This window comes from Symphalangus syndactylus, chromosome 11 (genome assembly GCF_028878055.3).
Source record: "Symphalangus syndactylus isolate Jambi chromosome 11, NHGRI_mSymSyn1-v2.1_pri, whole genome shotgun sequence".
Classification (NCBI taxonomy): domain Eukaryota; kingdom Metazoa; phylum Chordata; class Mammalia; order Primates; family Hylobatidae; genus Symphalangus; species Symphalangus syndactylus.
In genome coordinates this window covers 126,058,147-126,084,399 of record NC_072433.2, presented here as the reverse complement: position 1 = coordinate 126,084,399, position 26,253 = coordinate 126,058,147, and the positions used below count along the sequence as shown (strand labels likewise).

Genomic DNA, 26,253 nt, shown 5'->3' with positions numbered 1-26,253 from the left:
TGGGCTTTTCTTGTTGGGAGGCTTTCCATCTTGTTACTTGTTAATTGGTCTATTTAGGTTTCCTGTTTCTATTTTGTATTCCCTGTTTAATCTTGGTAGGTATGTGTCCAGGAATGGTCTAGGCTTTCTAGTTTGTTGGCATATAGTTGTTTGTAATAGTCTCTAAGAATTTTTTGTATTTCGATAATATCAGTTGTAATGTCTTCTTTTTTGTTTCTGATTTTATTTGTGTCTTCTCTATTTTTTACTTAGTCTAGCTAATGGTTTGTTGATTTTATATTTAAAAAAAACTGTATTATTGACCTTTTGTATTTTTTAGTCCCTATTTCTGCCCTCATCTTTACTATTTCTTTTTGTCTATTAATTTTGAGTTTGGTTTTTTTCTTGCTTTTCTAGTTCCTTGAGATGTATCATTAGGTCATTTGAAATCTTTCTACTTTTTTGATGTAGATGTTTATTGCTATTACCTTCTCTCTTAGTACTGCTTTTCTATATCCCATAGGTTTTGGTATGTTGTGTTTCTGTTTTCATTTGTTTCAATAAATTTTTAAATTCCCTTCTTAATTTCTTCATTGACTTATTGGTTGTTAAGGAACGCATTGCTTAATTTCAATTATTTGTACAGTTTCAAGGTTTTTCTTATTATTGATTTCTAGTTTTATTTCATTGTGGCCAGAAAAGATAATTGATATGATTTCAATTTTTAAAAAATTTGTAGAGACTTCTTTTGTGGCATAATGTATGGTCTATCCTGGAGAATGCTTCATGTGCTAATGAGAAGAATATGTGTTCTGCAGCAGTTGATTGAAATGTTCTATAAATGTCTGGTAGGTTCATTTGGTCTGTAGTGGAGGTTAAAGCTGATGTTTGTTGATTTTCTACCTGCATGATCTGTCTAGTGCTGACAGTGGTGTGTTGAAGATCTCAACTATTATTGTATTGAGGTCTGTCCCTCCTTTTAGATCTAATAATATTTGCTTTATATATCTGGATGCTCCTGTGTTGGGTACATACATATTTACAGTTGTAATTTCCTTTTGCTGAATTGATCCCTTTATCATTATATAATGACCTTCTTTATTGCTTTTTACATTTTTTAAACTTAAGGTCTATTTTATCTGCTGTAAATATAACCACTTCTGCTCATTTTTGGTTTCTGTTTGTGTAGTATATCTTTTTCCATCCCTTCACTTTCAATCTGTGTGTGTCTTTACAGGTGAAGTGAATTTCTTATAGGCAGCATGTATTTGGGTATTGCTTTTTTAGTTCATTCAGTCATTCTATATCTTTTAACTGGGGAATTTAATCCATTTACATTCAGTGTTATTATTGATAGGTGAGGACTTACTCCTGTCGTTTGCTTTGTGGCTGTTTTCTATAGCCTTTTTTCTTTCTTCCTCTTTTATTATTTATCTTTGGTTTTGTGGTTTTCTATAGTGATAAGTGTTGGGAAACTTTTTCTTGGGCCAGAGTAAATATTTGTGAGCTGAACACTCTGTGTGACAACAACTCACTTCTACTGTTGTATTGTGAAAGCAGCCACAGATATTACATAGATGCATGGACATGGGTGTGTCCCAATAAAACTTTACTTCGAAAAACAAACATCTGGCCAGATTTGGCCCACAGGCCATAATTGGCTGACTGCTGATTAATTCACCTGTTTATATCAGATGGACGCTTGAATATTTATTCTTCGGGTTATAATTCTTTGGGATATATATTCTTCGGGTTACTCTTATTATCAGGAGCATGTTGCTTAATTTTGTTCTGTTACTCAGATTGTTCCAGTTTTGGCCATGGGAAGCTCTTTCATTTGGCTCTTTTGATATATCCCCATCATTGTGGGTTCATTTATTTATTTGGAGCACTTTCGTATCTTTTAGCACTCTCCGATCTTCTAGGGTCATCTTGTATGTTTTCTGTCCCAGCCCTAGAATTAGGCATTTTCCTAGGGTGCCCTAGTTTTTTTTCACTGGAGAGTGATATTTAGAAACCGTGATCTGTGTTTCTGGATGTGCTCATTGATACTAGGGTGTGACTGCTTCTTGGTCTTCTCAGAGGAAAGATGTAGGAAATATGTGTGTGCTCTAACTCATGTATACATATATTTATATTTCCATGTTTATATGTGTAAATGTATTAAAGTAAACATGAGTTTATACTGATATCTCTTATTCCACTTCAGTATTCCAGTGTTTATTCTGATCTTCTCCTTTAGCTTTTTTATAGCTTTTTTTTCAGCCAGTGAGAAACCTGGGTTTCATTTCCTATCAATTATTTACATATTTGCTCAAACCTAGTGTATGTGTAAGGTCATTTTTTAATTCTTTGTACCTCTGTGAAAAAAATTTTACCAACTAGAGCAGGGGTTCCTAACTCCCTGGTTATGGACTGGTACCAGACCGTGGCCTGTTAGGAACCAGGCCACACAGCAGGAGGTGAGTGGTGGATAAGGGAGCATTACCACCTGAGCTTCACCTCCTGTCAGATCAGCAGTGGCGTTAGATTCTCATAGGAGTACGAACACTCTTGTGAACTGTGCATGCGAGGGATCTGGGTTGCATGTTTCTTATAAGAATCTAACTAATGCCTGATGATCTGAGGTGGAACAGTTTCATCCTAAAACCATTCTGCCCATCGTGGAAAAATTGTCTTCCATGAGACTGGTCCTTGGTGCCAAAAAGGTTGGGGACGGCTGAACTAGAGTACGGTATTTGTGTACTTTGTCTTTATTTTGTCCAATTAAAACACGGTTTTCTAAAGTTACTTGGGTCAGCTCCTTTTCCCTGTCTCTTGTATTTAGGTTGTATCATACATCTGTAATACAGTGAGATTCATTTGTCACTGGATGAATTCCATCCTGGGAGCCCCTGACACCTTGGCTGATTTTTTTAAAAAGTGCATACAGAAAAGGTCACTCTTTTTTTGTGGTCTGTAGCTCTGTGGTTTTTGACAAATGTACAGTCATGAATCCACCCCCACATGACCACGCAGAGCAGTTTAATCACCCAAAGATTATCTTGGGTAGCCGATTTGTAATCATCCCCTCTTCTTCTGGTCCTTGGCACCTGAATGTAAGATTCATTTATGTTGCTGTGTCAAGTCATAGCTTGTTCCTTTTAATTTCTTAGTGGTATTCTGTTATACGGATGAACTTCAGTTTGTTTATCTGTTTTCTTGTTGAAGAATATAGTTGCTTCTAGTTTTTGGAAATGGCGAATTAAGCCGCTGTTAGTATTCACACACAGGACTTTTTTTTTGTAAATAATATCTTTGTCCTCATTTCTGCTGTCTTATTTAATGCTTTTTGTCTTTTATGCTTTAATACAATTTCTTTTGCAATATAGACCTTATTTCCATCTTCTCATTTGATGTGAAATGTATATTTCCTCTTTTTATTTCTATGTGTTTTTTGTGTGTCTTCCAAACAACTTTATTGAGGCATAACTTATATATGATAACACACATTTTCAGTGTAAAAGTGACTTTTGACAGATGTATACCTCACCACGCAAATCCAATTATAGAACATTTCCTTTTCCCCAGAAAGTTTCCTTATGGCCTTTGCAGTCACTCTCACCCCCACCCCGCCATCCACCCGCACACCCGGCAGCCACTGATCTGGCCTCGATCACTATAGATGAGTTTGCCTGGTGTGTAGTCTTCTGAGTCTGGCCCCTTCATTCAGCGTAATGCCTGTGAGTTTCTTCCAAATTGTTGTGTGTATCATTCCTTTTTGTTATTGAGTAGTACTTCTCTGCACAGATATGCTATGGTCTATTTATTCTGTTAAAATACTTACATTTCTCCAGGTTTTGTCTATGATGAGTAGAAGTGCTCTGATCATTGATCGTGTAACTTTATGGGCGTGTGTTTTTTCTTGAAAGTAATTGTTTTGTCAATATACACAAACATGTTACTCTAGTGATAAAGGCAGGCATCATTCAGTTAAGTTTTCACTCTTCTTCATGTTTGACCATTTCCTGTACTCATTATCTTAACTTGGCATTTAAAAATCACATTATTATAGTTTTGCTTTCTATTTTCACATTATATATTGCAAGTAATCCTTTGAAAATCATTTAATATTTGCTTTCAATTTGTCATAAGTACAATGATTACTTAAGCCTCAACTCCAAATATTTATTTGGTATCGTTGTATAGCATTAATCCTAATATGTATTCCTACTACACCTTCTCCAGTTTTACGTTAAAAATTTAGGTTTAAAATTGTTCTCTGAAGTACCTGTTTGAGTCATGTTTTAAATGGGCAATTCATATTTTGTCCTCTAAGACATGAGATATCTTCCTCCCTCCTTCTCATCTGAAGGACCACTTGGGCTATAGAATTCTTGAGTTCAGCATATTTATTGCTTCAACAGGTGTTCTGGAACGTAATGTTCTGAAGTTGGCCTGATTTTTGGATGGGGGAGGGCTGGGGGATGAGGCAGATAATTCAGTTTTTTGAAATGAAGAAGGTGCGTGGGTAGAAATAAAGTTGATCTATTGTCAAACTCTCCTTCCCCCATCACTGAAATCTTCTTTTGACCTGCAGACTTAGGACATAGATTTCTTCTATTATGACTTGATTAGTGTTTCCATCCTGTCTTGATTTTTTTCTCTTTGTTGGACTTAGATTGGGTGGATCTCTATTAACTCTTCTAGGTATCTATTCTCATTTTCCTTAGTGCTTTCTTTAAAATTTCTATGTCCTTTTCTCCTGCTCTCTTGGACAGCTTTTCGAGTATGTTGTCTATGTCGCTGGTGTGATTTCCTGCATGTTGTTTCTGTCCTTTCCTGGTTCCAGCGGGAATTTTATTCCCTTGCTTGCATTTTCTCTTTGATTCCTTTACATCCTTTCTTATGTAAATGAATCGTTTTTTCATTTCAGCTTCCTTCTCAACCTGTTGGTTTCATTTCATCGTGTATCTCTTCTTCTCTGTCTTTTAAAAACGTAGGTCATATTTTGTGTAGTATTGGAAGACACACCACAAATACTATTCAAAAATATACAGTAGTACTCTTCACTGGTGTGATTGTACTGAGAACGTTTTAGTTATGATCATGTTCTTATGTTTTAAAAATGTGTTTGAGCGTGTTGTGTGGTGATGCTGCTATTACTAATTTTGTGTGAGGCCTCTCTAGGCGTAGTATTTTCCAGCAGAATGGATGTGGAAATTCCTGTTGGTCTGTCTCACCACATGGATGCCACAGAGTCCCCCAGTCAGACCCTTGCCCAGAATCTAACTTGGTTTACATGGCTCTGAGCCAAACTTCTTGGTCTGGCAGCCATTTCCCTTGTGTAGTTTTGCTGCACTGGGTGGGAAAAACCTGCTGTTTTTATTGCCTTCTTCTCTGGCTAGATTATCTGAAGCAACCTAAGTCTTCTGGACTTTAAATAGCCCATGCCAAGTTGTTCCCAGAACTTGCCCTCTTTATCCTTCCCAAGGACTTCATACCCCAAGTTGTAACCATGGGGTGCCTTTGCCCTTCTGCCCCCAAGGGAGTTGTCTCAGGATGTTGAAAGGATGCAGAAAGAGAGGTCCTCAGGGATGTGGGGTTTGAGGTACAGAGTTAGGGAATGAGCTGTTTCTGACCAGGGATGGCTGCTCTGGTGTATGGATGGGCAGAGGTTGTAGGTGTGGATGTGTTCTTTCCCGGTTCTTTTTTTTGGCCTTGCTTTTTGCTTCCAGAGATCAAGACATGTACTAGTAAACCCAAAATTTCTCAATCCACTGCCATCTGTTGGGAAGATATCCCTTCAGCAGTCTGCAAAATCTTTGATTGTAATCCTAGGTTCCAGAACGATTGTAATTTTATACATTGTGCTGGTTTGGTGGGAATCTTGGGTGGCGAATATGACTGGTGATGAGTCAGTTTCTGTTTGGACCAATGAAGAATTGAAGCAGAGGGAGAGGAGGCCCCGTGGCTGGCATGATGGGGGCTCTAGGAGAGGCCAGCGCAAGAGGCTAATCCAAAGTGATGGAAGGATACTTCAGGACTCCAAGGAAATTGGCAGGAGTTGAGGGGAAGAGCCTGAAGCTGCAGATAGGCTGCCAGCCTTGGTCAGGCTGGGCCCACTGCACCATGAGAGGTGTGTGTAATGTGGTCGCCAAGAGCATGGGATTTGGAGCCAAGATGCATTAGACCAAGTCTTAGTTCTCCTGTGCTTACCAAAGTCCATAACTTCTGGGTGCCTCAGTTTTATCCTCTATATAAAAAATAAGAAAATAAAATTACTTACCTTGCTGGGTTATTTTGGAGAGTTAATGTATAGGGATCAAGTGCAGCAGCGGCTGGCCCTTAGTCATGCCAAATCAATGTTAGGTGGTAGTGATGGTATGTTATCAGCCTGCTAGTGGAAAGGCTGAGGATGAGGGGGTGGTCTCCCTTGCTTGGAAGGCCCTCACTTCTCCAGCCCTTCTCATCTCTACAGGTTGAGTTTGCTCTCAGTTTAAATTGTCCTTTCTTGGAGAAGCCTTCGTGACTGTTCTGTTTGAAATAGCTCCGTTCCCGCTGTCATTGTTTCTCACAGCACCTTCTTCTTTGCCATTAGAGTACGAGTCCTTGGCTGGAGTGCAGTGGTGCGATCTTGGCTCACTGTAACCTCCGCCTCCCGGGTTCAAGTGATTCTCTTGTCTGAGCCTCCAGAGTAGCTGAGATTACAGGCACCACGCCCAGCTAATTTTGTATTATTAGGAGAGATGGGGTTTTCCCATGTTGGCCAGGCTGGCCTTGAACTCCTGACCTCAGGTGATCCACCCACCTCAGCCTCCCAAAGTGCTGGGATTACAGGGGAAAGTCACCGTGCCCGGCCCAAAGTACTTTTTGTAATTTGTTACTACGTATTATGTTGTGCTCCTTCTTTTAAGGACTGTGTTTCCCACTAGCCTGTGAGCCATGATGGCGGTCTGCAAGGTTTCTTGTTGCACACTGGTGCCTCGCGTATCAGTGATCCTTGAAGAGTTATTGCATGCGTCACTTCCATGAAACCATTTCCTTCCTCAGTATCCGTTCCTCTTGTTGCTGTTCCAATGGTTCGTGCTTTGCTTGGCCCTGCCCTATTCTAATAGCTTCTCACTGGCAAGATGTGGCTAGGAACTCAGGCTGTTGGAGTCAGATGAGTTTGGGTTCAAATCTTGGTTAACCAGCTACTGACTGTGTGATCAAGGGAAAGTTACCTACCTTCTCTGAGCCTCGGTTTCCTCCCCTGTCAAATGAGAATGATATCCAGCTGGAAGGCTGGGCATAAGATGAAATCTAACACCTGAAAGTGATTTACACAGTTCCTGGAACTATGCATGTACCAGTCAAGATGATTGTCATCAGTATTAATCCTACTGAGACAGCCATCCAGGTGGCATCCTGGCACCGGTAATAATTGCATCAGCATTTCCCTGCCCGCCACCTGCAATAGAGCAGAGTCTCACATTAGCTGGGATCATGGAGAGTAAATGTTAATGAATGATTTGATTGAACTCTGAGGAACAGTTCAGCATCTCAGATTGCTTATTTTTGAGAAAAGAAGCTGGTAGGGGTGTGTACACAGGATTTTCTAATATCATTCATTCATTCATTCATATGTGCAAATAAAGGGAAGAGAATTAATTATCGTTTCCATTTGGAAGGACTGAGCTTCAGGAAAAGCAAGTGGTCTGCCTAGGTAGAGTAGGGGCAGAGCATCAAGAGACAGAGCTGCCAGGACCAGGGGTACCAGCTCTCTGTTTTTTGTTTGTTTTTGTTTTTTGTTTTTTTTTTGGGTGTGAGGAGTTATGAGACAGTGCAGGAGGTTTGGGGAAGCTTAAAAAGAAGGGATTTCCCAGAGAGAGAATGTTGCAATCATACGCAAAGTCAAGTCCCAAACGACTTGGGCTTTTTTTTTTTTATCAACAAAACAAATTAGAATTCACGTTCTGTTTGAGGTGCTCCTGAGAAGAGGAAAAGAGAGTCAGAAACCTACACAGAGACGTATAGAAGATTAGGTCCTGAGAGATGCTGGAGATCAAAGTATGCGGGGGTATTTGGGAGCCAGCTTTCCCCTGAGTTTTTTGTGGTTATTCCAGTGTTTCAGGAAAAGCAATGTTTTCTGAACCTACAAAAACCTCGTATTTGTTTGCTTTTTTAAATTGGGGGTGAAACAATGTATATAAAAGCAGTTTTGTCAACTGAAGTTCATATGTATCAGAGTCATCCATTCATCTTGTAGTGATACTTTTCCTGTATCTTATCAGTTTTTCTTTATTATTATATATTTTACAGATGGGGACACCAAGGCCAGAGGGGTGGGGTGACATGCCCAAGGTCATCGGATAGAAAGTGACAGAGCCAAATGTCTTCCTCCGCATAGCAGGCTATTAGAGATGGTCCTGTTAATACTGCTCGTCATTGGTATTGGGTTAAGTAGAAATTGTTGACAAGCCACCCAGTGGCTTTGTGAATGGGACCAGAGGTAGAAGAACTAGCCTTGATGTCCCCCATAAAGCTACCTATGACTCTGTGATTGAAACCTTCAGTAATTTGGAGGGAGCAAAACTAAGCTCCGCCTCCAGTGTGGCTCCAAATATCCATCTAGACCCTGCACCCTTGCTAACCCTCAGCTTTTCATGCAGCCCAGCTATGCATAGCCACCTTCCATAAATGGAAGCACTTATCTAAGTAGGTCTACTCTCTCTTCTTCCCAGGGAGGAGTTGACTGTTTTGAGGGGTCATATTCTGAAAGGTGGAGGAAAATTCTGTCTTTAGACACCACTGAGGTTTGTGGTCACGGGAGTCTATGCAAGATTACTGTGGAATGCAAACATACATAGTTGTGTATCTCCCACAACAACCCCAAGAGATAGGTGCTGTTACTTCTGCCTTGCTCTATGAGTCATCTGAGGCCCAAAGAGGTTTAGTAACTTGCTCAAGAACACATGATAAGAGGCACAGCAAGGGGTTTAAAACAGATCATTTTGTTACAAAGCCCTGTTCTTAAATATTTTACTAATGCCATTTTGATGGCATTTTGATCCATCCATTTATGAACCCACCTCTTGCCCCACCTTTTCATCCATCCCACATCTGTCCATCCATCCATTCATCCATCCATCCATCCATCCATCCATCCATCCATCCATCCATCCATCTGTTCATTTATTTATCCATCTAGTCACCCATACATCCCACCATCCATCTATCCATTTATCCATTCATCCATTCATCCACCCAGCCACCCACCCACCATCCATCCATCTGTCCACCCACTCACTCATCCATTGTGTTGGCTATTTGTCCTCCACTTCATCCTGGGGAAGAAATTTCTCCATCCTGGGAAGTGAGCATATATTTTCTAGAGCTGGAGGCTTCCGTGAGAATACGCCACATCCCTTAGCTCCCAGGAAATATCTGAGCGCTGCTGCTGTTCCTAGGTTGGTGTCCTCACAGTTGCTGCTGTTTCAGGCAATGCCAGGTTGCTTGCTCTCTTTCCTCCCTCAGTAAACCTGTAGAGAGTTTCTACCTACAATATTCACAAAATGAGCAAAGCTGCAGGCTCTTCCAGAAATCCTTGGCATTCTGAAGCATTATTACAAAGGAATACTCAGTAACCCCATTCCTTAACCCAAAGGTTGGATATTGGATTAGTTAGGCATGATTTTACTTTTTAAAAGATGTTACAGAGTTTGTGTATTACATCTAAAAATTGTCTGATAAATCTAAAAGATCTCTTCACAGGACATTTAATAAGGAAACAAGGAAACAAATTTTGATAGCCAATTTGGATGGAGATAAATCAATTAAGGAAACAATTTAAATTGTCTATGAAGAGGCAGTAATATAAAGAGGCAGTATGGTCTCGTTATTTGCATGTTTATTAAGTGCAAGGCAAAGAAAGTGGTTTAATTATTTTGCATAGCCTCTGTTGTACAAAAGCCATTGATGAGATGATCCCACTTTTCAAAGTTTTTTTACTTTTTAGGATTAAAATTCTAAACATACTAAAATTCAAACACATAAGCATAAACAGCCATATAAATTACCCCATGTATTCACTACCCATCTTCCACAATTATCAAGTATGACTGTACTCACCTTTGCTCACCTATTTTATTTTTCTTTTTGTAAGTTTCAGAGGCTTATTCCTCACTCGACTTAATTTTATTGGGTCAAAATTCCATTCTAGGAAAGCATATTATATTGACATTGAAGTAGAATAAACTTTTGAATATAACTGCTTACTTTTTCATTGAAATTTAGCATTTAGGGGGTATAACATTGGGAATTTTCCACCTTCTTTTAATTGAAAAAGTTTCAAGTCTACAGCAAAGTTGAAAGAATACTAAATGAACCCTCACATACCCTTCAGTTAAATACAACAGTTATTAGCATCGGGACTGGCATTTTCCAAGTGTATTTTTCCATGGGATTACATAAACACAGGGGAGGTTTTCTTGCCTTTGAAGACATGTAGACAGTAGCTCATGGCTTTAGAGCCTGACACATAAAGGTTCAAATCCCACCAGTACCGCTTCCGAGCTGTGCATGGTAGGAGAGTTGCCTTACACGCATTATCTTCATCTACGAAATGGAAAAGTAATAGTGGTGTACACCCATGGGGGCATGTGAGGTGCATAGTAGGTACTCAGCAAATGTTACCTATCTCTTTGCCTCCTAGCTGTGCGCAGCTCGGGGAGCTGTGTGGGGAGAACTGGACATTTTCAGTTCAAGTCCTTTTTGGTCACTGTGGAAGATTTTTGCAGTTAAGAGAGTTAGTATGGCCTAGTGAGTAAGAGAGTAGGTCTGAGGTGAGAGTGGTTCAAACCCTAGTTCTGCCCTTACCATTCTGGAACTTGGTTAAGTTACTTGGTCTCTCTGAGCCCTCATTCTCTGACTATAAATTGGGGATAGAAAAATACTTACCTCATTGATTTGTTGTCCACGAGAAAATGAGATGGGAGAGTCTATGCCCAGCATTTGGTATAGTGTCTGCCTCATAATCACCCAGTGAATGTTACTGATCATTGGTATTATTATAAGTAAGGATACATTGGCATAGTACCTCCCATGTAATTGCTCAATAGATGTTACTTATTATAAATAAGGATGAAGAACTCACATCAAATTGGTCTTTAATAGCCTGTGTCTACTTTGGTGCAATGAAAAGAATAAAGATCTCTTGTGAAAGCTTGCAAGGCAATTTCAAATAAAAGTAAGCTTGGATGGACGTGTGGCTACCACCAGCTGGGCGTGGCATCTAGAGTCATCATGGGAAATGACTGCATGTGCCTTGGGTTCCATACAGTGATGTCATAAAATAAACGAGCCTTCTTGAACCCTCCTGCCGGTGTTGGCTTCTGGCATTGAACGGCTCATGTCTCACCCCCTGGCTAGGGTAGATGCCTCTATCCCAAAGGCTTTATGCTGTTCTTGTTGCTTGGAACTGAGTTTCTTCCTCCCTCTCTCTCTCTTTTCTGACCCTCTCGTCTTGTCTTGTATCACAGGTTGAAAGGATTGTAGACAAGAGGAAGAACAAGAAAGGAAAATGGGAGTATCTTATCCGATGGAAAGGCTATGGGAGCACGGAGGACACGTGGGAGCCGGAGCACCACCTCTTGCACTGTGAGGAGTTTATTGATGAATTCAATGGGCTGCACATGTCCAAGGACAAGAGGATCAAGTCAGGGAAGCAGTCCAGTACCTCCAAGCTGCTGCGTGACGGTCGAGGCCCGTCGGTTGAGAAACTCTCCCACAGAACTTCGGATCCTGGAAGGAGCAAGGGGACCTCCCATAAACGGAAGCGAATTAACCCTCCCCTGGCCAAGCCAAAAAAAGCGTATTCAGGCAAGCCCCCTGCAGGAGGCGACAGGGCCGCCAAGACGGTGTCTTACAGGACTACCCCCAGTGGTTTGCAAATTATGCCCCTGAAAAAGTCTCAGAACGGGATGGAAAATGGGGACGCCGGCTCTGAGAAGGATGACAGGCACTTTGGAAACGGGTCCCATCAGCCTGGCTTGGATTTGAATGATCACGTTGGAGAGCAGGATGTGGGCGAATGTGACGTGAACCACGCCACGCTGGCAGAGAACGGGCTCGGTTTGTAGCTTTTCTTTCTCTTGGGTTTGGCTCTGGCCATGGCGAAAGGGGAGCTCTGATTGTCGCCTAGGGACATACATAAGACCCCCACCTCCATCCCTGCCTCTTAGCTAGCCAGTAATTCCCCCTTCATCTCTCTTACCTAGAGCTTTGTGGACTCGGTCATAGGCCCGTGTTGGTTACAGACCCTCATGCATGTGGAGAGGCTAAGCCTCTGATGCTCCAGCCAAGATCTGGAATGGGTCCAAAGTTCCAGACTGTACTTCAAGACGCCCAAGGCCATGGTAACCCCTCTAGACCCACTTCTCTGAGGGCAGCTCAAGTCCTCACCCCCAGGACCCAAGACACGTGTCCTCAGTGGGCCAGTGCCTCCCAGGGCACGGTGCAGAGCCCTTGCTTGCAGCCTCATCATGCGCCCAGCAGTGTAGCCCAGAGAGGTGGGGTCTGGGTTGGGGTCCACGCCATTTTCTCAGACACAGTGTGGACTTGGAGTTCACCATGCCAGCGCCTATGCAGGAGCCTCTTGCCCTTCTGCTGTCTCTAGGTTGGATGATTGGCCTATATTAGGTCCTGTCTTAGTCTGTTCAGGCTGCTGTCACAAAACACTTAGAATGGGTAATTTATGAAAAATGGAAATCTAATTTCTCACAGTTCTGGAGGCGAGAAGTCCATGATGAAGGCACCAGCAGATGCCGCATCGGGTGAGGGCCTGTTCCTCTTAGCTGGTGCCTTCTGTGTCCTCACATGATAGAAGGGGCAAGGCAGCACCTATCAGCCTCTTTTATAAGGGCACTAATCCCATCCACAAGGACGGAGCTCTTATGAGTTAATTACCTCCTAAAGGCCCCACCTCTTAATGCTGTGATTGCCTTGTGAGTTAAATTTCTTCATATGAAATTTGGGGGAACATAAACATTCAGACTATAGTGGGTCCTATATACTGTCTTGACCTCATCCTGCACTAATTCTTTCGGTTTGCACCCTCTTACTCTAACACAGCCTGCATGTGTTGTGTTAGGTTATGGAATTCCTCCTTTTTCCAAAGTCTCTATAGGCAAAATTAAGGAAATAGGAGGTAATGACCCACGTAGTTCACGCTCCAAAACCTGAGATTTCCTGTGTAGTCACGTTGCTCCTTACCTGAGTCCTTCATGGCGTCAGTCTTTCAGGTTAGCTGCTTGTGCCAGTTACATGCAGTCCCTCAGTTCTCAGACACCTGTGTGTCTACCCGGTGGCATTTGTCTCTTTGGCTGCCAGAGACCCAAGCCTTGGAATGTCCAGAAATCTTACAGGAGTGTGGACAACCATTGTCCAAGAGGGCAGGGCCATCAGATTCCCTGATGAAACCAGGGTGCGTGTGGGGACAGGGATGCTGGGATGCAGGGGGAATGGTTAGAAGGGCTCACAGAGGGTTGGGGTGATGAGGCCAACACACTTCAGTGTGACGATGGTAGATTTGGAGTCCAGAATGTGCAGAGCTGTCTCACCTGCGAGAGCTTGCCATCTTTAGGGACTCTTGCTGAGAAATCTGAGCAATCCATATTGAGGCTCCTCTTTCTCCAGAGAGAGGAATTTCACCCAAACAGGATTTACTTAGCATCTTTGCCCCAGACTGACTCATGTTTCCGTCTGGGGATCCCTGACGCTGACGTGACTGTGCCTGTGAACATATGTAAAAGCTGTTTGTTTTAGAAATTCATCTCTCGGGGAGAAGTGGGCTCGTGTAAATGGGGCTTGGCATAAACACCCGTGTTTGATGTTGCTGTGACGGCTGCTGGCGGTGGCGGATTTCCCTGTCTCAGGAAGGGTGGCAAGGGGAGCTTTTGTGGCCTTTTGGGTGCAGGGCCAAGGCTCTGGCAGGGTTCCCTGCATTCCAGCTGTTAGCAACCCCCTGCCCTGCTCATATGGGGCAACCCGAAGAGTAAAGCATGAGGGAGGAAGATTTGCTGACTGTAGCTGACAGTCTGCAGTGTGGAGGAGAGAAGCCGAACTCGTAGAGAGGTCTACATGAGGGTGTGCCTTTTGTGCTGTGCAACCTTCTGCGGTGAGGCAGAGCTGCCAGCTGTGTGCTCTTTACCCTTCGGCTTTGCTGATGCCACCTGGTCCATGATCTGGTGATAAGGCATGGTACCCCACAAGCAGGGAAAACAGGTGAGGGCCAACCTTTTGAGATCCATTGATAGTCCTGTTAGCTCCAAAATGCTATTCTAGACCTTTCTTGTCTCTCTGATCTGTTATCTTCCTCATGTTTGCCTGACATTGTGTGTTTTCTACTCCCACTTGAGCCGATGCTGGCCTCTATTTTGTTCTGTTTTGTCTGTTTCAAAAGGGCCCTTTTGCTTAATCACCTCCAATAGCATTGGTGCCCGTAAGGTTAAGGCACTGGTTCTCAGATTCTGCATGTATTAGATTACCTGGCAACTGATGAGAGATGCACATCCCGTGGACTCTGATTTCCTGTCTGGGGTGGAGCCCAGGAGATGGACTCGTAACAATCTTCCTTGGTGACTGTACTGCATTTTGAGATGAGCTTTGTGGCCAAATGTGTGGGGGGTGGGACCTTGAAGTTTCGCATCAGGTGTCAATTTAATTCATTTCAATACTGATTTTTTGATCAGTTCCTAAGAGTTATTCAGCATGCTGGGTGCTTGAAGCAAGGGATAGGTATGGACTTTTCCCTCTGAAACTTATAGCTTCCCTCTGAAACTTGCCAGGAAGTTGGAATGCCGGCCTCTGGCCCCATGTTGAGAAGGTGCCCAAGGCTGGCTCCATGGAAGGAGTAACACATATTACATGCATGTGCATGGCTTCACCATACGCGCAATGACATCTTCTGTGGTCACTCGTGTGATAATTGTCCCAGTAACTATCAGCCTTTCACCTTCTAGTCAGAACTAGCTTGTTAGCCAGGTCTGGGGGAACTGAGAAGAGGAAAAGACTAAGAATCCTTGCCTGAGAGAGAAGGAGAATGTTGAAGAGAGTGGTTTGAGGTTCCTGGACAAGACCCAAGACGGGGGATGCTGTGGTTCCAGAATTTTTCAGCAACAGGCCAGAGGTGTAGTCCAGCAAAACGTGTTTCCCTGTGTGTTTTCAGCCAGAGGGAAGCTTCGCTGAAGCCAGTGTTCATGCCCATGTAACCCTGAATGTCCTCCTTCTACCCTCTTCCCTAACCTCACCTTCCTTGATCTGGACTAAAGGATCCAGTCTCCAGGGGCCCAAGGATGAGCCCTGGGGGTTTGCAGCACAAAGGAGGGCTCATCTTAGCCCAGCAGAAGGGGATGGGGGATCCTGGCTGCATTTGCACAGCATTTGTTTTGGGGGTGGGCTGTTGCTTTTTATATGGTTTTAACTTCTCTTTGGTGAGTTAAGGTTCTGCATACAGAACAGCAACTTATGTAACATGTTACTCATTTGCTGCTGACTTCCCTGATCTACTGTGGAACAAATGCTAAATTGGGGCTCCGGCGGGTGGTGTTTTGGTTTCACACTGCATTTTTTCCCCAGCAGTGTTTGTGGGGCATGTTCAGCAGTTCTACACTGCTCTTGATTCTGATTCTTCTCTGGTAATGAGTACTGGCTTTGTGGTCCGGGGCCCATCTGCCTCAGTATCTCTTGGGGAGCTTGTTAAAATAGGCTGTATCCCTATTGAATGAATCAGGATCTCAGCGGGCTGGAGGGGGTGGGTTTTGCACGTTAATGCTGAATTGTAGCAGCCACAGGTGTATACAGGAGCTCCAGTAGATGTGTTTGGTTGTAAGAGATGGTTCATAGATCCATTTGTTGGTAGATCCATCTTTTCTCCCTGGATTTGAAGCTTGTGAGAAGGAATGTGATCTGGTCCTTCAAAGTTTTAAAACCTGACATAGTTTCTCTGCCTTGGTTGCAGTTTCTACTAGGCATCTCTCTCTCTCTTTTCTAGAACGACACCAGTTTCATTGGTACAGAAAAGCTGGTGGGTTTGCTAACCCTTGCTGTGGTTCTGCCTTGGTGAACTGCTTAGCACTCATCTAAACAGGCCAAAGCATCGGTGTTTTATGGATTCACATGAGCCTTTAACCTGTGAAACGTCCCTAACTAGGAACCATCGTTTCTCTTTGAGTCCTAGAATAGCATAAAGACTTGCAGCGTTCTCCAAATTACCAGGAAGGTGATGAGCATCACTGTTGATGCCAGTCTTGTGGCCCCATGTCCACATTTCTCAAAGGACGTTTAAGAGCCTTTCCTTGTGTCTTGATGACTGTTGTCTTCTGCACAGACGTTGCATCTCACACATTGCATGATTCAGTGTTTGCAGAATTATCTCTACCATTGAAGCGAGTCATCCCACACAACACACACACACATTTGCCATTTTCTATCCATTGATCTTTTAAAATGATCTCAGCTTTCACTTCTAGGACATTTGTTTATCTCTTCCTACTCACTCTTTCAACATGATTATCATTTTTCCCTTTATTGATCATAATAGAGAACCGTGTTTTAAAGGCAGTTGGAAACTAAGTGTAAGCAATGGGAAGTGGCCTATGGCTTTTGAGAATCTAGGGCCTCCCAAACATGGATCCGGCATCAGAATCCCCTGGAGGGCCTGTTGAAACACAGACTGTTCGGTGTACCTTCAGCATTCTGATTTAGGAGGTGTAGTGTGAAGCCTGAGAATCTGCACCTCCAGCAGAAGTTCTTAGACGCTGCTATTGGTCCAGTGAGCCCAGTTTCAGAACTACTGCTCTAGACTAATGAGCTCCAAGATGGTGGAGATGAAAATGCAGATGGTGTTGTCCCTGCCAGGTAGTGGTATTGAGGAAACTTGAAGTGCTTATGCTCTGCATCTGGAGTTGGCATTTATGAATGAGACTTTGTAAAGGGAAAGTTTGTGAAATGAAAAGCTGTAAGGTTGAAAGTTTTAAGAGTGTAAGTACTTCCCTGAGATGAGGCCTTGGAGTTTCCAAAGTACTTTGTGTGATCTTCATGGCAGTCCTGAGAGGTAGTTTTTCCACCTCTCAGGTGGAGACCGAGGTTACAAGTGTCCAGGTTGGGATTAGGAGAGAAACTCGGGCAATTTGACTGCAAATTTAACTATAGAGCTGGTCTCTATACCACGGCGCAGCTGGTTTCCAGGCAGTAAAATTTCCCCAAGCCCTGATTACTGACAGAAACATGTTGTGACTGGGGGAGGGTCAGGAGTGCTTGGTGGTACAGGATGTACTTCTTTGACACCCTCCTTGTTTATTTATTTATTTATTTTTATTTTATGTATTTTTTTTTTTGGCATGGAGTCTCGCTCTGTCACCCAGGCTGGAGTGCAGTGGCGCGATCTGGGCTCTCTGCAAGCTCTGCCTCCTGGGTTCACGCCATTCTCCTGCCTCAGCCTCCCAAGTAGCTGGGACTACAGGCGCCCACCACCATGCCCGGCTGATTTTTTTGTATTTTTACTAGAGACGGGGTTTCACCGTGTTGGGCAGGATGGTCTTGATCTCCTGACCTCGTGATGCGCCCGCCTCGGCCTCCCAAAGTGCTGGGATTCCAGGCGTGAGCCACTGCGCCCGGCCGACACTTCCTTGTTTATTGATACATGGGTATGGTGATTCTGAGCCTGAAACGCTGTGACTAACTCCATGCCACTCAATTTGAAAACCTAGATAACATCATCACTTCCATAGAGAAGTACAACTCAACAAAACAGCCTAAAGGAGGGCTAGAAAGCCTGAAGAGAGAAATTACTATTAAAGAAATTGGGCCAGGAGTGGTGGCTCACGCCTGTAATCCCAGCAGTTTGGGAGGCTGAGGCAGTGGATAGCTTGAGCCCAAGAGTCCAAGACCAGCCTGGGCAACATCGCGAAACCCTGTCTCTCTAAAAAAATACAAAAATTAGCCAGGTGTGGTGGCACATGCCTGTAGTCCCAGCTCCCCAGGGAGCTGAGGTGGGAGGATCACTTGAGCCCAGGAGGTCGAGGCTGCAGTGAGCTGTGATTGTGCCACTGCACTCTAGCCTGGGCAACAGAGCGAGACTCTGTCTCAAAAAAAAAAAAAAAAAAGAAAAGAAAGAAAGAAATTGAATTGGTTGTTAAAAAGTCCTCGGAAGAAGTAACAAAGGAGGAACACAAGGCCCAGAGGGTTTTGCAGGCAAATCTAAACATTCTAGAATAGATCATCTGACCACACATTCTAGAGCAGATAACCCCTCCCTTATCCAAATGGTTATGGAGAATGGGAAAATGGGAAAATACTCCCAGGTCCTGTGATGAGGTCAATATGACCTGGATTTCCAAACCAGACAAAGAGAGGAGGAGAAATGCAAATTACGAGTCGATCTCACTTCAGAATGCAGTAGTGAAAGTCCTGAATAACCTTCTGGGCTTATTATAGTTCCCTTGATACTTCCTCAAAACTACAACTGTTTCAGAAACATCTCATTCCTTGCCCTGAAGTTGACCCCAGTTCATTACCTTTAGAATCACCACTGCTTCTCTGGCTGTGGAACTTGTCCCAGAAGAGGCCCAGGGAAACTGGTTCAGGAAGGCTCTGAGTGTCATCGGCAGTGGCCCCACACTATCCGGTGAACCGCTGAGAGGTCAGGAAGGGTGTCCTCGGGGCAGCCTCTTGTCAGCACAGGTATCCATGTATCCACTTCCCTGAGCCCAGCTGTTCTTCCTGACGCACTTCAAGTACCCACCCCCAGGCCAACACACTTTCAGTAACCTTTTCAATTTTTAAAAGCAGATGATTTTTCCAAATCAGTTAGAACAAAAACTGGAGGGTTTTTTAATCTTTTGTCTTCCACAGTGTGGCAAGTAAGAAACGTGTGCTAATGAACTAACTTAAAACCCTTTGATGTGGTGGTGTTAAGACCCTGTCCAACTTGGCCACCGCCCTATGCACATGGAAAGTGCCGGGCTGTGATGGGAAATCCGACTCTTTAACCAGGAGCAACTTGACCCATGGCAGATGCAAGGGGAGAATCGATTCTCCCCCCTTGGCTCCTGAGTTCTGGGTTTGACTTTGGTGCCCAGAAGAGGATGATGGAGTCTTGAGCACTGTCCAGGTTTAGAAACCAACTAATTGCTTTTGCTACCTGCTCAGCTGTCATTTTCCTCCCTCAATGTCCTTAGGAAATTCTTAGGCACTGTTTGCTCGTGGCGATCCATCAGGGGACTTCCAAGAAGGGTGCAGGGGGGGAGTGGAAGCGATCCCCCCAGGAGCAAGCAGTAAGCAGGTACAGTATCTGTAGAGCATTCCAAAACAATAAGGAAACTTCACCTACGAATGTCGGTGAACAGCCACTCTCCCCATTGAGGTGGACCCCAGGGCCTTCCTCCACCCTCACTGCTCACACAAAGCAGCCAGTCTTCATGAATGATGATGATAATGGTGGCAGTGGTGGTGGTGGTGGTGATGGCAGCAATGGTAGCTAACATTTCTTGAGTTCCTACTGCAGGCAAAGCCTACCTCTTTGTATTTGATCTACTAAATGTGATTTAATTTCCTCAGTGGTTCTCTGATGTAGCAGTTTAACAAAATAGCAACATAACAAGGTTACCTGGGATTAACCTTGTTTACAGATGGGGAAACTGAGGCTCAGCAAGGGTAAGACACAACACTGAGGGAAGGAATTTGGGTGTGATGCTGGGTCTGGTGATGCTGAAGCTGTTGGGGGTCTGTGACCAGTTTTGTAAATGAAGAAAGGTACTTCAGGGATTCAGGTTGAAGCCAACAGACCTTTCCCAGATGCCAAGGGCATTGTTCTGGCCAACACCCCTGGGCGTCCCTTTGAGGCATCTTCGGTAGTATTAGAGACGCTGAGTTGGCATTCCAGGGAGGTGGAACCTGTGGTCCTGGTGATTTTCCTTAGGGCCTTAGATTAAAACACACACACATATATGCATGTACATACACATGCACATATTCACATCACACATGTACACATCACACACTCATGCACACATATACACACACACCTGCACATCTATGCATTGTAAAGGGAACTCCCTCAATTGTCAAAGTTTATTTCAATGCTAGAAGAAATGGCAAAAAAAGGACAAAGATCTTCACCAACTGATGAATGGATAAACAAAATGTAGTCTCTCCAGACGACGGATGTTATTCAGTCATAAAGAGCAATGAAGAGTGGACACATGCGGCAATGTGGATGAACCTCAAAACCACATATGATATGATTCCATTTATATCAAATGTCCAGAATAGGTGAATCTGTAAAGACAGAAAGTAGATTAGCGGTTGCCAGGGGCTGAGGGGAGGAGGGAGTGTGGAGTGACTGCTAATGGGTACAGCATTTCATTTTGGGCCATGAGAATGTTCTAGAATTAGATTATGGGGACAGTTGCACAACTCTGCAAGTCACAGTAAAAATCACTGAATTGTGCACTTTATATGGGTGAATTTTATAGTATGTAAAATAAATCTCAGTAAAGCTGTTTTTGTTTTAGAAAAAAGGAGAAGAAAAAGAAGCTAGCAAGTAGGATGAAAAATAACAGCTATCATTTCCCTACTGCTTGCTATGTGCAAGGGAGCCTTCTAAATGCTCTCCCAGAAGCTGTGCATTGAATTTCCTCAACAGCCCCCATTTCTACACTGGAAAATTAATGCTTAAAGAAGACACGTGCATTGCTTGAGTTAGTCCAAGTGTCACAGAAGGTGGAGCTGGAATGGAACCACAGTGCCCACTTGTGAACCCAGGCTCCCATGTGGGAAATCGAGGTGCTCTTAATGAACCAAGGGACACCGTATTAGTTCCCTATGGCTGCTGTAACAAATTCCTCCCAACTTGGTGGCCTAAAGCAACACCACCTTCTTGCCTTATAGGTCTGGAGTCAGAAATCTAAAATGCATTGGCAGGGCTGTTCTCCTTCTGGAGGCGCTGTGGGAGAATCTATTTCCTTGCCTTTTTTAGCTTCCAGAGGCTGCACGTACTCCTCGGCTTGTGGTCCCTCATCTCTCTAGCCTTTGCATCCATCCTCACATCTCCTTCTCTTGACTCCAAGCCCCCTACCTCCCTCTTACTAGGACTCATGTGATTACACTGAACCAACCAAGATAATCCAGGATAATCTCCCATCTCAAAATCCTTAACTTAATCACATTCACAAAGTCCTTTTTGCCATGTCAGGTACCACATTCATAGGTCCCAGAGATTAGGGTATGAGATCTTTAAGGATTTGCTATTCATCCCACCACAGGCATTTAGGAGAGTTTGAGGGGAAGAAGGGGTATGCATATGGGTTTGTATTCTTGAATAGGCGAGAAACCTGCTGTTAACAAGGAAATGTTAATTTTGCCATCTAGTTTATTAAAATTATTTCAGGTAAGCCCACATGCATATCCATACATTGTAAAGGAAACTACCTTAATTGTCAAAGTTTATTTCAATGCTAGAAGAAATAGCAAAAGCCACATCAAGTAGATTATTTCATTTAAGTGAAATAATTATTTTGTTTAAACGAAATAATCTACTTGGTGTGGACTTCGATATAACTGGCAAGTGTTGAAGTTGACTTAAATTCCCTTGTTGATTTTTTAAAATTATTTATTTATTTATTTATTTTTGAGACAGAGTCTTGCTCTGTCGCCCAGGCTGGAGTGCAATGGCATGATCTCGGCTCACTGCAACCTCCGCCTCCCAGGTTCAAACGATTCTCCTGCCTCAGCCTCCTGAATAGCTGGGATTACAGGTGCGTGCCACCATGCCCGGCTAATTTTTTTGTACTTTTAGTAGAAACGGGGTTTCACCATGTTGGCCAGGCTGGTCATGAACTCCTGACCTTAAGTGATCCACCCACCTCGGCCTCCCAAAAGTGCTGGGATTACAGGCGTGAGCCACCGCACCCGGCCCTCCTTGTTGATTTTAGAGATGCGAGCAAGCAGCTGCTCCTACAAGACACAAAACACTTATCTAATCCTAGGATGCATTTCTATACGACACTTACTGCATGACAGTGTCTTATACAAGCCAATGTGAGCCTTCCTAGTGCCCAGTGAGCTGCTGTTAATAATGACAATAACAGCAACGGCACCAACAACAGATAGTTATTAAGCCTTTGCTATGAGTCAGGTGTTGCTGGGCTAAGGATGTTACATTTAGCAGCTCTGTTAATCCTGACAATTCTCTGAAGTAGGTTGTCTTTTTATCCCTGGTTTACACATAAAGAAATGGAGGCTTTACGAAGTTAGTTAGGCAACTGGCCTGAAGCGTCCAGATGGTAGCAAGGTAGAGCCAGAATTGTAGTCCTCTTTCTTCCTTTCCTTTCCTTTCCTTTCCTTTTCCTTTCCTTTGCTTCTTTCCTTCTTTCTGTCCTTTATTACTTTGTGTCTTTCTTTTCCTGTGCATTTTTAAATGGCTTTCTTACATAACCTTATCCTGTGATATCTGACTTTATCATTAGATCTTAATCACACACAGGGAAAAGGCTGTTCTACTTATCTCTCTCTCTGTGTGTGTGTATGTGTGTGTGGAACATTTTGTATGAAAACACTTGCATGTTGATTTTTCTTCTCAATATAGCATATGTCTGTTTCCATCTATTTCCGCATTGGGCAACTCTTCATGTTGGAATTTTAGTAGTGCCATTTGTATGTTTTCAGAAGGATATACAGGTTGAATGTCCCCAAGTCCAAAATCTGAAATGCTCCAAAATCCAGAACTTTCTGAGCATCACAATGATGCTTAAAGGAAATGCTCATTGGAGCATTCAATTATCAGATTAGGGATGCCTAACTGGTAAGTATAATACAAATATTCCAAAATCAGAAAAAATCAGAAATCCAAAACACGTCTGATCCCACACATTTTGGATAAGGTATACCTAACCTGTGCAATATTTGACTCATGTAGCCAGTCTCTTGTTGTTGGACATTTTGGTTAGGTCTAAACATCTTTGGTTCTCTCATTTTTTTCTGGACTATTTTTGTGGACTAGATTCCCAGAGGCAGGATTATACTGCTAATTTTGCCATATGCTCCTAACCCCATCCAAAAAAGAATAATGATAACCAGTGAGGCATGATTTTCTAGTTTCGTCATTGCCTTGCCAGACGTGTGTGTTTAAGGGGAAGAAGAGGAGCCTCAATATCGTTTATTTGCATTTCTTTAGTCTCCACTCAGAAGAAGCTGAGCTTTTTCTCTGCATGCTCAAGTACTCTTTGTAACTTCCTCTTTGTGGTTGGTTCACTCCTGTCTTTTGAGATTGGAGAGAATTCAGATGCACAGGGAAGAGGTATGGTATGGCAAAGGAGGAGAGCCCAGAGCATGTTTGCTGGTTGGCGAGAAAATGGGTTTAGGGCAGGGGCTGGTGTGCTTAGGGAAAGACTCGGGCGACAGCTGAAAGGCAGGCTGGGGCCAGGTGCAGGAGGGGCCTGGGTGCCAGGGAACCCCCTGTTGTACTTGTGGTAGCCACTCTAATGCAGGTCATCCATGGAAAGACTGGTCCTAAATTTTTGATGAACTGGCAGAAATATCAAAATCTGGTTCTGGCCCCTATGTCAGCCACTCTGGCCTTCCTCTGGCTTGTCCCTAAGTCTGTCCCACCCTCTTTAAACCCACTGGGCAGCTTGGCTGATAGACATTCTCCATTAAGGGCTGTCCCAGACACCTCTACTACCTATACTCACCTGTCTGCTCACTGGAGAGCTATTAATAAGGAGCCCAGGGTGTGGGTGACTCCAGGGAAACACCAAGGAAAAGAGATTTGGTAGGGGCTGGGGCAGGAGAGAGAAGCCTCCACTGGGGTCAGGGATGCTATAGAGAAAAGTCACAACCCTAGACTGGTTAGAAGAGGAGAACCCAGGAGACGAAATCCTGAGGCAGCCTTCTTTAGATTTTCATATTATTCCAGGGGGTGGAATAACAGCTGGTGAGGCAAGCCCCTGTGTATAGAGCCCCTTTTGTCTTCCTCGTGTGCAACCCGACTTTGGTGTGGTGTTCCTGGGAGCGCCAGCCTGGAGGCCTCGATTCGCACTTTTTATATTGCAACATGGCTTCTCTTTCTTTCATCCTGTCCCAGAAAGAAACTTGAGACCCTGGGGCAAAATGAGCCTGGAAATAGGTTTGCTCACCTCGTGTCAGTAAGACGTTGCCGTCCACGGAGCCCTGGGGTTCTCTGAGGGCCTCCTGCTGAGAAGCCGGGTGGGTGGACTCCAGCGCTCCCTTCTCCATGTCAGCCGCAGTAGCTGCTTGTATTAGTCCATTGTCACGCTGCTAATAAAGACATACCCGAGACTGGATAGTTTATAAAGGAAAGAGGTTTAATTGAATCACGGTTTCAGAGGACTGTGGAGGCCTCAGGAAACTTACAATCATGGCGAAAGGGGAAACAACCACATCCTTCACATGGTGGCAGCAAGGATAAGTGCTGAGCCAACGGGGGAAAGCCCCGTATAAAACCATCAGATCTCTTGAGAACTCACTTCAGTATCACAAGAATGGCATGAGGGTAACCGCCCCCATGATCCAATCACCTCCCACTGGGTCCCTCCCACCACACCTGAGGATTATAGGAACTACAATTCAAGATGAGATTTGGGTGGGGATGCAGGCAAACCATAGCACTCTTGTTTTATTTGTTTCACGTGAGGGTTTGTCGTATGCTTTTGTTGAGGGAAAAGAAGGCAGGAAATGAAAAGACCAAAAACATATTTCTGAATACTCCAGTTTAATAAATCTGCCCACCAGTGGCTTGAGCTACTTCATGAGGTTGTTGTGCCCCGTGTCATGGGTTGTTCGGGTGGACTTAGGCAGACTTAGGCAGAGGGATTCCTGCTTGGAGATGGGTGAGATCAGCTAGCCTCCCAGGACCGAGTCAGCTCCTCAGAGCATGTGTCTGGATGGGCAGGGTCATGGCCGCTCTGCGGCCAAGCCCCTCACGGTGTGTGTTCACCCGTCTCAAGGCTGAGCCATGTGTCACCACAGCCCATGTGTGCAGAAATATTCAGCTCATTTCTGGAGGCTGCTTGTCCAAGTTTGGACAGGTGCACAGGGAGCTTTTGCAGCGACCATGCAGGGAGGGAGAACGCAGGCTCTGCTTGCAGTGGGGGCACCTGCCTGAGGCCACAAAGCCAGCCAGAGGATAAGATTTAGCTGTCTTGCCCACCAACCCTCCTTCTTGGCCTCTCCCGATGTCCTAGCTCCCAATTCTGGCATCCCCCGGCTGAGTGAGACCCAGGTACTGACCTCTGACCTCTGATTGGCTTTGATGGCTCCACTCGTGCACCTGTCTGTTCCCTGCTGCCCCAGATCTGTGCCACCACCTCCCACCATCTGCTTGTCCCCACAAGACGGCAGTGAGGTGGGGGGGGGGACATCTAAAGAGCCACTTCTGACTTGGTTCTGGGGACCATTGTCCTGAGTCTTACAGTGAAGCCAGAGCCACTTCCCATGGTCCGTGAGGCCTCTGAGTCCTGGGCTGTGGGGCCCTGGGGGTCGATATATCATCGTGTCTGCTTCCCCTTCTTGGCACTTTGCTGGATGCTTCCTCTGCCCAGCCAGGCCGGTCACCTTGGCCTGTCGTCTTCCCATTACATTCCAATGTGCAGAAATGTGGCACCCACTGTTGAGTCTTGTCCTTTACTTTTGCTTGTGTTAATACTTAAAAAAAAACCTTTTACTGCCATTTTAGAGTGGTTTCAAGAGAGAGGAGACAAATTTATCAGTGTGGTATATCTAGGTCCCTCAAATGTTCTTTTTTTCTTTTATTTTTCCTCTCCTTCCTCTCTTCTCTTTTTATTTTCTAAAGTTACAAATACATGAGTTGTAAGAAATTCAAACAATATGGAAAATATAAGCATTTTATTTTTATTTTATTTTTAAATTATTATTATTATTGTTATTATTATTATTTGAAATGGCATCTCACTCTGTCCCCCAGGTTGGAGTGCAGTGGGGTGATCTCGGCTCACTGCAGCCTCTGCTTTATGGGTTCAAGTGATTATCCTGCCTCAGCCTCCTGAGTAGCTGAGATTACAGGCGCCCGCCAGCGTGCCTGGCTAATTTTTGTATTTTTAGTAGAGATGGGGTTTTGCCATGTTGGCCAGGCTGGTCTCAAACTCCTGACCTCAAGTAAAATGCCTGCCTTGGCCTCCTGAAGTGCTGGGGAAAATATAAGCATTTTAAAAGTTAAAGTTTCCATATTCTCCCTTCCCAAATCCTATTTAGAGGTGACTTCTGTTAATGTTTGCT

At 44.0% G+C, this 26,253-nt stretch overlaps 1 protein-coding gene across 8 annotated transcripts in view; it reads left to right on the top strand.

Moving 5' to 3' along the window:
- Window positions 1–26,253, top strand: part of CDYL2 (chromodomain Y like 2) — a 216,640-nt gene that overhangs the window by 112,414 nt on the left and 77,973 nt on the right. For 6 of the 8 annotated variants that reach the window (XM_055299666.2, XM_055299669.2, XM_055299670.2 and 3 more), the window contains one exon: window positions 11,481–12,072. In XM_055299666.2, coding sequence (XP_055155641.1) covers window positions 11,481–12,072 — 592 coding nt within the window. The other 2 variants (XM_055299667.2, XM_063612467.1) reach the window with 2 other exon arrangements.